Genomic DNA, 12067 nt, shown 5'->3' with positions numbered 1-12067 from the left:
TTATGTTCTATGTTATCGGTCTCTGTCGATTTCATATATATCTTGACGTAATTACATAACAACCCCCTAATATGAGTTATATCAATTTAGAATCTGAATTGGCGTATACCGTAACCCTTTTTAAAGTGTGAGCTGGCATAATCACACTCGTTATTATTCACACTATTATATTATAAATAATTTATTTTTTATTTTAAAATTTATGTTTACCTTAACAATACTTTCTATTTTACTCTTGACTGGATATCATATTTTATTTAGTTATTAATAAACTTTAACTCTAATTTTATTTACCTTACTTATAATTTTTATTACTATAAAAATTTAGTATTTATTTTCTAATTTAATAATAAATATTATTCCGTTATTATGACTATTCGTCTTCTTTAACTGCGGGTCTTTTCTTTTTCGTTGGATTCAATCCTTAATTCAATAGCCGTCCTCAAAGCTAACGACAAATTAGCTGGAATGTGTTTCGTCGTGTCCGTCTTCTTTAAAGGAATTTCGTACTTTCACGGTATCAATTACAACTACGATAATAATCACGATAGTAATAGTTGTGACGATGACTATTATGAAAAAAGATAACAAGGATTGCAATGGACAACAACAATAGGTAAAAGCGACAAAAGTTTTGGACTTCGATATTTGAATTACTAGCAAAATTAACAATGACAAGTTACTTCGAAATAGCTTATTCTATCACCTTTGCTAAAATTTTGACTTAGCAAGGGAAGCGGTGGAAACAATCTAAATTGGAAGAATGTTTGATTTAACCTCTAAGATAGTTTGGTTGGGCTTTTTCATAGAAAGGAAAAAAAGTTTGATAGTATTTTATGTTTTTTAAAATTTTAAATATTTAGTAATTTAAGTTAATAAAAATATTTAGACAAAACATATTTTAAACTAACAATTTTATATATGTATTTGAAAAAATAAAAGTTTAAATCTATTGAAAAATTATCAATGAAGACATACTTCAACTTTAAATAAATAAATTTATATAAAAATTGTTTTCAAGAATGAATTTAATAAATAATATTTATAAATTTATATTAAATAATTAAATGGACTTTTAATAATAATTTTGATTTTAACAATAAAGGACATATAATACTATTGCGTGATTAAATAATAATATTTAAAAATACATGTTGAATAATGAGTTTGACTCTTCAAAATATTAAATAATAATTAAACCTAACAAAGATATAATAAGAAATACAATAACAACACCAAAGATCACAAGAAGAAATCACAATAGTAACAATGATAAGAAGACAATAATGGAAACAACAATAACAATGATAGAGATTGACATGAACATCAGATGTTAAGCTAAAAATGATGGCCATCAATGAGGGAAGATAGAGATGATCTATCAAGGAAGAGAATAAATCTAAGAGACGAGAGAAAGTTTTATCTTGCCCTAGAATTTGAGGACATTTTTTGGAAATCTTTTATTGTCTTAATAGCATATTTGTCTTTCATTGGTCAATATTAGTTTCTTCTTCTTTTTTTTTTTTTTTTTTGTAGTTTTAAGCTTTGAAAATAAAAGTTAGCATTGTGTGGCAGAAAAAGTAATTCACCATGGTTTCTAATTGAGGAATTTTGTTATGTTTTGCAATTTTTGATCAATCTAAAAAATCCATCCTTAGGGAAGTTTACAAGCATTTGCTTAAGGATGTTATAAATATAATTTTTTTATCTCAATAATGCAATCTAAAATCTTAATAATACAATAATTTTTAAATTATTTTTCTAGGGGAACAAACATCCCCCACCTTGCCCTGACCCATTGTCTCACCAAGTACAGGATGAAAATGAGAAGTGACGTGAAGAATGATGTCCCCAAATCTGCCCCTATTGCCCTCCCTCCCCCATCCAATAAAGGAAAATTTCCACTGCAGCAAAAACAAAAGGAGATAAAAGAGGGAATGGAATTTCCCCGTCGTGGACAACCTGTGGGGTCAATATTGTGGGACAAATTATCATTTGCCTTCTCCTAAAATTTGTAACTATTCAAATATAAAGATAAATGTTCTTTCAGATATTAAATTATTTATACATAAATAATACTATTTTTTTATGAATAAAAATAGGAAACTGTAATTACTCTTACATTTCGTTAAAATTTTAAATTATTTTACATACCTAGCCAATATTGACTATTTAAACCACGGTATTCAAATTTAAATAAAGAATAGGCTGATGCTTTTAAGCAAATTTAGAAAATATTAAATATAAAGTTGCCGTGCTTTTTATAATTTGTTATTATAAATTACATGATAATATTTAGCCAAAAATATTTTGATTTTTTAATGTTAGAAACTTGAACAAATTTAGAGACAAACATCGTATTAAGTGAATACATTAAAATTTGTGCGTACAATGCCCCTAAATAAAAGAAATGCTATCTCTATAAATAAATTTTGATAAATAATTCTCACATAAATTTATAATAATTTTATTTAAATTATTATTAATTTTAAATAAAATTAATATAAATTTAAATATATCACATCAATTTATAAAGTCTATTTATCAAATTTAAATGTAACCATAACATCTCCTAAAATAAATACACCAAATTTTGAATGGATTGTCTTCTCAACATCTCTACCCATTGACGAGGGAGGTGACAATGGCAGCGACTGATGGCGAATTTGACAGAACAGGTTGTGGTACCAAAGTCATTTATACAACACAAAATGTTTCTTTACAACATTAAAAAAAAAACATATAATCCATCTTTGAACATTAAATATTCACGTAATATAATACACCAATCACGATGTATTAAATACCTTTTATATTGTATAAAATAACAGTGCACTTGAGTATCATATAATTTTCCACTTATTTAACTTTGGTTGGCCAATTACTTATGATCAGCCCAGGGTCTACACTGCATCATCACAAGAAGCTACACCTTCAACTGGAACTGAACTCTACTCTATGTTTAGTTGCATTAAACTATTCAAGCATTCAACGCATTTTCATACTTCCCAACTGCTGATCCCTGCCATTCGCTTTAACAAGTTCATGCATGTCAACAATGGTAAAACGTTTTTCATGTACTTGTAGTCAACACGTGAAGAGCTCAAATAAGATACAGAAAACGTAGGTACAATTGCCTAGTTATAGAAAAAGAAGACGGGTAAATGCTACTGCAAAGTAAGAAGAAGTTTTCAAAAATACAGATAAAAAGAATATTAAGAAAAACTTGGCAGAGATTTATCAGGCATTATATATGTCTTAACAATGGCCTCGTATTTCTTTCCAAGGCCAAGCTTTGACAAAACCCATCAACTATAATCCTGCTCAAGAGCAAGCAACTGAGAGATTAAAAGAATGAGGTCATCTGAACAATTACTTAAAAGATAACAAACAATGAATCTTCCTGTTCTACAGCACCTGTTGAATCCACAACTAGCTGCATATTGAATCAAAATTTCCCGTTTACAGAAATCATGGCAAACTGAGAAGCTTGCTTCTCTCTGAAGAAGATAACCTAATAATGACAAAAAAAAAAAAAGCAAAGAAATTAAGAAAAACACAAATGGAAACCACTCTCAGATCTGCTCTTCCATTATAACAAACTAGCTATTTGATTATCTTCAAATGAGAGCATATACAGTGGGAAGAGGCAAGCAGTGTACAGGTCCCGCTTATCTGATTTGCTAAGCTGATCTTTACTCGCAATAATGCATAGATACAAAACTATATGCAAAAAGTTTCCAACATGCTAGTATTGACCAGGAAATTTGCTTGGGACACAATATTTGTTGATAAATTATACATAGAAATGCAAAAACGGATCTCGTGAGAGCAACAGCAGCTTCTTGGGTTGCATGAAAGATCAAGTGTTCTTAAGGCAGTGAGTGAGAAGATATATGTACAAGGAATATCCTACACAGATATCACACGATAGCACAATTAGGACTCTTAAACAGCCTGCATATGCTGGGGAAGGGGTGAGAGAATGAACAGCAAAACAGCAGCAATCAACAACAACAAAGACACATTAGCCACTTTAAAGGTCCAAAACTCAAGCTGTCAGATTAAAGACCAACAGGTGATATATATTCACATCTTATCTATGTTGTAAACACCAGTTCCTATCTTTTGGTCAGATAGTAATAGCCATGAGCAGGAGATTAGCACGCCCAACATGCCATACTGATGATTAAAAGAGGACTTATAACTTCACTGTCCGTCATGAGCATGCCTTTATTTCACATGCAAGTTCTTTTGCAGAGAGAATTTGAGAAAACTAAAACACTGTTTCATCTTTTGGGAGGGGCTCTTATTTATACTTTATCTTGAGAATGGGGGGGCCAGGATCTCAAGATTCAAATATTTCCCCTTTTTGGAAATGAAGTAATAGGAACCAGCAAGAGGTTTACAACATCATGTAAGTAGTCAAGTCAAAACAGCAATTTTCCAGATACACACCTGAGATCATCTGAGCAGTGCATTTGTTGCCAAAAAGTAGAGCATCAAAGAATGACATATATGTGCATAACTAAAACTTTCAAGATCTCATACAGCTTCATGTAACTGCATGTCTGTATGAACTGTTTGAGTTGTTGGAGGTTTAATCAAAGGCCTTAAAGAGTCCATGATACTAGAGAAGGAAGGGCGTTTCCGGGAATCACTGCAGTGAAACAAAAGCTTATTAATAGAAATCCAGAATTATTATTTAAGGGTATAATGGAAGCCAAACAAATGAGTTAATCAGCTCACTTGGCCCAGCAAGCTTCAATGATGGCTGCCACGTGAGGATTTAAATCACGCGGAATCTCAAGCCTTTTACCCTTGAAACCTACTGCTGCTACAACCTACATATAGTGCACGTTCAGTTTTTTTTTTTTTTTTCCAGGAATGTTGAGATAATTTAATGAACCAAATAGGTATAATACAATCTTATGCAAACTGAAGTTTAAAACAACGTCAAACATGCATATTAAGGAAAAGACAAAATGAATTTCAGGGAAAACCAGACATTGATATTGTGTTTTTCAACACCTGAGTGTTGCGACCATGTGCAAGTTGTACCCGTAAAGTGTTTTTGGCTTAAACACCAAGGAAGAGAGGGGGGGAAGCGCAGTAGACATGATAAAGCTTCAAAGATGGTCATAACCATCTGGACCGCAGATCATTACAGGTATAAATTCTCTTTTTTAGAATATTCTAGGTATTCCAGAGACCAAAAGTCACAATTATCACCGCGGGGGGGGGGGGGGGGGGGGGGGGGAGAGATATATCTTGACAATGAGAATTTATTGCATGATTAAAAATGTACGCTTACAACATTGAATTTCCAGTATGAGACTAAAATTTCATCTTTAGAGTGAATTCCAGGAAAAAGAAGGAAAGCATTGCGATCTATACCTACATCTCCGGATAAGGTTAATCATGTTCGTGAAATTTTGATGCAGGACAGCAGAAAGATTGCAGAAAATTGGCAGAGAGAAGAAAATCAGGGAAGAGAGAGAATAAATCTGGGGAAGATGAAGTAGAGGAAGTAGAAAGGGAGAGGAGGCCTAAGAGAGGCAGAGAGAGAGAAATCAATAATACTTTTGCAAATCAACAACTTTCTCCTGATTAAATCACTAATCCCTATTTATAGGCTAAAGTTCAACCAGTAAAAGACAAAATTTCAAGTTACAATTATCCAAACAAATATACTAAAATAAAAGCTAAACAAATCTAAAATACAAATCAAAATTAGAAATAAATCAAATTTCCCATCACTTCTTTCATCTGCAAAACATCATCTTAACACCCTTAATTGATTACCATTCACCATCATTATTTTCAAAGATGGGCACATATATCAAGATGTCAACCTTTTTCTGAGGTTAAGTGCGTAAACCAAAATGCTAAATCCCTTTGGCTCTGGTTTCTATCATTTCACCAAGAGTATAAAGCCTACATCATACAAACCTGTGGTGGATTTAAACCGCTCCAAGGCTGTTGCAACGTTGCAAGCTCCCACAATATCACACCAAAGCTGTATACATCTGACTTCTCATTTGATGGTTCATCACGGAGAACTTCTGGTGCCATCCATTCAGGCTATTAGAAAAAGGCAAAAAGGAAAATTTTATTTTGTAAGCAAACAATGCTGTCATAAGATAAGTAAATGGAGTAAAGAAGTGATTCAATAGGAAAGAGCATACAGTTCCTGCTGCTGACTTTGATGAAAGAAATGTGTTTGCTTTTAAACGGGAAAGACCAAAATCACAGACCTGATTTAACAGAAGGGAAAGAATTTAGTACACAAGCTAAAGCTAAAAACCAAAGGAAGCTAAACTTGGTATTGGAATACTTCACACATAAAGCACACAAATACAGTACTTGTAACTGAAATATGTAGCCAAAATGGGTATTTCACTACCAGACAAAGAGACAAAGATACTGGAGAATTAATATCAACTATAACTGGAAATGGATCCTTTTCTTTTCTTTTTCTTTTTTTTCTGTTGATCCCAGTGCACAAGGTTCCCGCATTACGGGCTCTGGGGAAGGTCAATTGTACTCAGAATATAAATATCAGATAGGAACATTGCATATGCACGTGTTTCACACTATCAGTACAGCAAGATAAAACAAATTTTCATCCAAAAATATTGGTCACTGCAAAATCTATTAAAGATACCAAGTGTTTTCACGAACTTAGCACAAAAGTAGGAAAAATAGTATAGCATACAATCACCTGGCAAGATTTACATATAACGAGCAGTCATCAATACATCAATATGTGCAGGAGGCTGCAGAAAATAAGGCTATTTCAATTCAACCATGCATATTCCTGACAACCTAGGGCTAACTACAGGCTCCTATTTTGCCATTCCTCCATACAAAGGGTCAATGCTTCACCACTTAACCGAAGCCTAATGTATTGAATCACTCTGAATGAATAAGGCCCTTCCCCATCATATAAGCATGAATTAAATGGCAGAATACCCAAAATTGACATAAACATAGCGGTGTAAAAATATTTGCCTAGGATTAAGTCTTGAGACTCAGGAGAGGAAAGAATTAGAGAAGGATGCAGGCATCAGTAGGCTTCTAGAAGTCCGTTAGTTACATATTGTAACGGTAACCGCCACGTGTATAAGGTGGCTACCGGTTTCGTTTAAATCCTTGTAACTCCTGTCCTCTATGGTTTATCCATAAAGGTCGGGGGGGGGGGGGGGGGGGATTTCAAATACTAATTTCATTCTATCATGAGAGAAAGAGTATGTGTTGTGTATGCTAGAAAGAAGTTTGTGTTATTGCTTTGTAATCTCTGGATAGGGTAGCGTGTGTATAGGGCTGTGAGAGAGTGCAGTGCATGTAATCTATTCTCCTGATTTCAAGATAGTAAAGCCAAGACCCTCATAAGTCTGGACATAAGATCTCTCAAAAGGAGATCCGAACTAGGATAAATCTTCCTGTGTCACACGTGTGCTTTGAGTTCTATGTTGTTTTCTTGTATCTTCAAATTATGTCTTACTTCGTATGAGTGAGTGTGTAATTCTTGAGGGATATCCTAGAGTGTGTGAAAGTGGGATTGTGACAACAATCTAGTATCAAAGCAACCGTCTTCCACATTCAAGATTTCAAGAAAGACTCAAGGGGAGAGACACGACCCAATAGCCAATCATGGCTTCTACTTCATTCGCCTCTAGTCATGACATATAAAAGTTTAACGAGCAAAATGACTTTGCCCTCTAGAAGATGAAGATGCGTGCAATCCTCGGCAATCTTGGCCTTGAGGAGGCATTGGAAGGCGAAGCCAAAATGCCGAAGACCTACACGACAGATCAAAAGAGGGAGATACTCAATAAGGCATACAACACACTTATCTTAAGTCTCGATGACAAGGTGCCAAGGGAGGTGTCCAAGATGAAGACAACAGCTGAAATTTGGCTCAAACTGGAGAGCCTTTGCATGACCAAATCATTGTCCAAGATTCTTTACCTTTAAAATGCATGACGGCCAAAAGCTTCAAGATCACATTGACGAGTTTAATAAACTTTGTCTGGATCTTGAAAATATAGAGGTTAAATACAACGATGAAGACAAGGCATTAGTCTTGTTTCACTCCCTACCTAGCACCTATGAGACATTTGTAGACATTTTAAAGCATAGTAGAGATAATTTATCCCTAAATGATGTAATAGGGGCCCTTAATTCAAAAGAATTGCAAAATAAGGTTGACAAAAAATCCTCCCCTGGAGATGCCCTCACTGCCAAAATTAGGAATGATAGAAGAGACCCTAGGGGAAGGGGTAGATCAAGGTCTAGATCAAGAATTGGGAAAAAGCCTATAAAATGCTATTATTGTCATGATGAGGGCCATATTAAAAGAAATTGTCCCAAGAAAAAGAAAGATCTTCAAGAGAGGAGTAATTATGTTGGTGGGATCAGTGTGTGTGAGTTCGAGTATGATAGTGCTAATGCACTGGTTGTTTCAAAAAAGACTCAGAGTGATGTCTGGGTTATGGACGCAGGTTGCTCATACCATATGACTTCTAAGAGAGACTGGTTTCAGAATTATCAAGAAATAAATGGGGGAAAGGCCCAAAGGTCATGCTAGGCAATGACCATGAATGTAAGGTATTAGGAACCGGTGACATAAGGCTTAAAATGGTTGATGGATCATTTAGAACCCTAACAGCTATAAGGCACGTCCCAGAACTCAAGAGAAAATTAATTTTTCTTGGTGAGTTGGACCGAAATGGCCTTAACTTTAGGGGTGATGGTGGAGTCTTGAAAGTCACTAAGGGTTCCCTAATATGCATGAAAGTTGTGCTGCAAAAATGGCATTTACATTCTGCAAGCATCCACTTTGAGTGAGGAAGCTGCAGTAGCAAGCAATAGTGCTCATATGCAGGCTAGGTTGTGGCATCTAAGGATGTCACATATCAGCGAGCAAGGGCTCAAGGAGCTAGCTAAGCAGGGCATTCTAGGTCAAGAGCACGTTGTTGGACTCAACAAATGTGAGTCTTACATCTATGGAAAGGCTACCAAGGTTAAGTTTAGTAAGAAAGCAATTCATTCCTCCAAAATCACCATTAGATTACATTCATTCAAATCTGTGGGGACCATCACAAACTTTAACTCATGGAGGCTCTAGATATTTCCTATCTATCATTGATGGACTACTCTAGGATGGTGTGGGTATATGTCTTGAAATCAAAGGATCATACCTTTGAGGCCTTTAGGATATGGAAGAAGATGGTAGAAAATCAAAAAGGGAGTTCTATCAAAACCATTAGGACCGATAATAGGGTAGAGTTCTACACAGGGGCGGAGCCACCTGAGGCCAAGTGGGGACAGTTGCCCCCACTGGGCCATATTGTTTTTTTTTGGTTGTTTAATTTTATTTTTTTACAATATTTTACTACTAAAAATAAAAAAAAAAAGTATTGAAGAAAGCAAGTATATAATGGCTCAGTAGTAACAATCACAACATTTTTTACAATTTGTTCATAATTTTATTTTTTTACAATTTGCTCATAATTTTATTTTTTTACAATGATGATGCAAATAAAATTAAGTATTGAAGAAAATTGTGAAGCAAAGAAAGCAAGCATGGAGAAAATTTATATTGAAGAAAATGAACAAATTAACAAAGCAAGTATTAAGCAAAATGATGTTGTACAACTTCCTATGGATCCCGAGCTAAAAACTACAATAATGGATTACAATGTTAATTTTCAAGATCAAATTAGAAGAGTCTATTTGCAAAGAGGTCTGTGTTAACCTTGAAATCAAGACAATTCATTCCAGCTTGGTTCAATGAATTTGGTGATTGATTAGAATATAATATAAACAAAGATGTCGCATTTTGCTTATACTGTTATCTTTTTAAAACAAATAATAGGAAACAAAGAGATGGTGATTCTTTCATGAAAGAAGGGTTCAGTAATTTAAAAAAAAATAATAATAAATAAACTTTAAGTTCATGTTAGAGATGCTAATAGTGCACACAATTAAGCTCGAAATAATTGTGAAATCTTAATAAATCAAAAGCAAAAAAATTGGGATAGTTTTCTTCAGACAGTTAGAACAAATACTATGTGATTATCGAATTCGTCTAAATGCATCAATTGATTGTGTTCGACTTCTTTTACGATAAGAACTAACCTTTCGCAGTCATGACGAGTCTAAAGATTCAAATAATCAATGTAACTTTCTTGAATAATTGTAATTTTTAGTATGAAAAGCTGTAAGGAACAATTGTAAAAATATATATATTTTTTAATATTATCATTATTATCTTATTTTTTAAATTATATTTTTTATATTTAAGTTTGCCCCCACTGAGCCAAAATCTTGGCTCCGCCCCTGGTTCTGCAATAAAGAATTTACACAAATGTGTATTGAGAGTGGAATAATTAGGCACTCGACTGCCCCAGGAAACCATAAACAAAACGGAGTAGCTAAAAGAATTAATAGAACACTATTAGAAAAAGTCAGATGTATGTTATTCCATGCAAAATTACCTAAGTCTTTTTGGGGGGGACGTTTTATCAATTGCAGCACATGTGATAAATGATCACCATCAGCTGCAATTGAGTTTAAGAAACCCTATGAAAAGTGGTCAGGTCATAAACCAAGTTTAGACCATCTTAGGGTATTTGGCTGCTTAGTCTATGCTCATGTGAAGCAAGGCAAGCTGGAACCTCGGACTAAGAAATGCCTATTTATAGGATATCCCATCGGAGTCATACGTTACAAATTGTGGAACCTTGAGACAGAAGGGCCTAGAACTATTCTCACAAGAGATGTGACATTTGATGAAGGGGCTACCATGAAAGCTGTAAATATAGATGTCTAGCCAGACTTTGGGGAAAATTCTAAGCCTATAGATGTGGAAGTCCAAGGCATAGTGTCTAAAAATGTCTAGGAAGATCCTCATGATCAGGACTCTACACAATATGGGGAGAGTGAGGAAGAGAGCGATGCAGACTCTAATTTAGGAGACCAACTGGATACCTCTAGGTAAAGTGTGGCTAGGGATAGACAAAGGAGGAGTCGAATGCCACCTCTTCGATATAGCTTTTCAGACCTAGTGTCTTATGCACCTACAAGTGCATTTGAAGTGGTAGGGGAGGAGCCTCTTACATTTGAAGAGGCAGTGTCATCAAAGGAATCAAATAGATGGATAAAGGCCATGAAGTCAGAAATTGCATCCTTGAGGAAGAACCAGACATGGGTTTTGGTTGATAGGCCTCAAGGACAGGGAGTAGTAGGCTGTAAATGGCTCTATAAGATCAAGGAAGGGGCTGAGATTAATCCACAACCTAGGTATAAGGATAGGTTAGTGTCTAGAGGATTTACCCAAGTCCTAGGTATAGATTTCAATGAGGTTTTCTCACCAGTTGTGAGACATACCTCAATTAGAGTGTTGCTTGCCATAACAGCCTACCTAAACCTAAAACTAGAACAAATGGTTGTAACCAAAATTTTTCTTCATGGAGACCTAGATGATGAGGTATTAAAGGAACAACCTAAAGGTTTTGAATCCAGAGGAAAGGTGGAGCATGTATGCTTGCTTAAGAAATCACTTTATGGGCTTAAGCAATCTCCAAAGCAATGGTATAGGGAATTCAATATCGTTATCGTAAGCCAGGGGTATATTAAAAGTTCCTATGATCATTGTGTTTATTTTAAACATATCTCACCTAGTATTTCAATCTATCTATTCCTTTATGTGGATGACATGTTCATAGCAAGTCAATCTAAGCAAGAAATTCAGCATCTAAAGCTGAAATTAAAGTCACAATTTGAGATGAAGGAGTTAGGGGAAGCAAAGAAAAATCTAGGGATTGAAATTACTCGTAATAAACAGCAAAGAAAAGTATACCTATCTCAAAAATCCTATCTAAAAAAGCTAATTAAGAGGCTTGGAATGGCATATTCTAAAACGGTGAATGTGCCATTTGCCCAACATTTTAAATTATCCTCAGATCAGTCTCCTAAGGATGAGGAAAGTATGAAGGAGATGAGTCGTGATGTGCACAAGACCTGATTTGGCTCATGCAATAAGTGTTGTGAGCAGATT

The 12067-nt window shown here is 34.6% G+C and overlaps 1 protein-coding gene across 4 annotated transcripts in view; it reads right to left on the bottom strand.

Moving 5' to 3' along the window:
• Positions 1 to 3215: 3215 nt before the first annotated feature.
• LOC127789571 (serine/threonine-protein kinase CTR1) overlaps positions 3216 to 12067 on the bottom strand; it is a 41321-nt gene continuing 32469 nt past the window's right edge. For 2 of the 4 annotated variants that reach the window (XM_052318493.1, XM_052318496.1), the window contains exons 12-16: positions 6189 to 6257; positions 5953 to 6084; positions 4750 to 4844; positions 4459 to 4660; positions 3723 to 3912 (exon numbers count right to left, since the gene is read on the bottom strand). In XM_052318493.1, coding sequence (XP_052174453.1) covers positions 4546 to 4660; positions 4750 to 4844; positions 5953 to 6084; positions 6189 to 6257 — 411 coding nt within the window. In that variant the 3' untranslated portion in view covers positions 3723 to 3912; positions 4459 to 4545. Of the gene's footprint in view, positions 3515 to 3722; positions 3913 to 4458; positions 4661 to 4749; positions 4845 to 5952; positions 6085 to 6188; positions 6258 to 12067 lie in introns of those variants that run through there. The other 2 variants (XM_052318495.1, XM_052318494.1) reach the window with 2 other exon arrangements.

The sequence above is a fragment of the Diospyros lotus genome, chromosome 14 (genome assembly GCF_014633365.1).
Source record: "Diospyros lotus cultivar Yz01 chromosome 14, ASM1463336v1, whole genome shotgun sequence".
Classification (NCBI taxonomy): domain Eukaryota; kingdom Viridiplantae; phylum Streptophyta; class Magnoliopsida; order Ericales; family Ebenaceae; genus Diospyros; species Diospyros lotus.
Note: the sequence above shows the minus strand (reverse complement) of the source record. Positions and strands in the feature narration are given on the sequence as shown.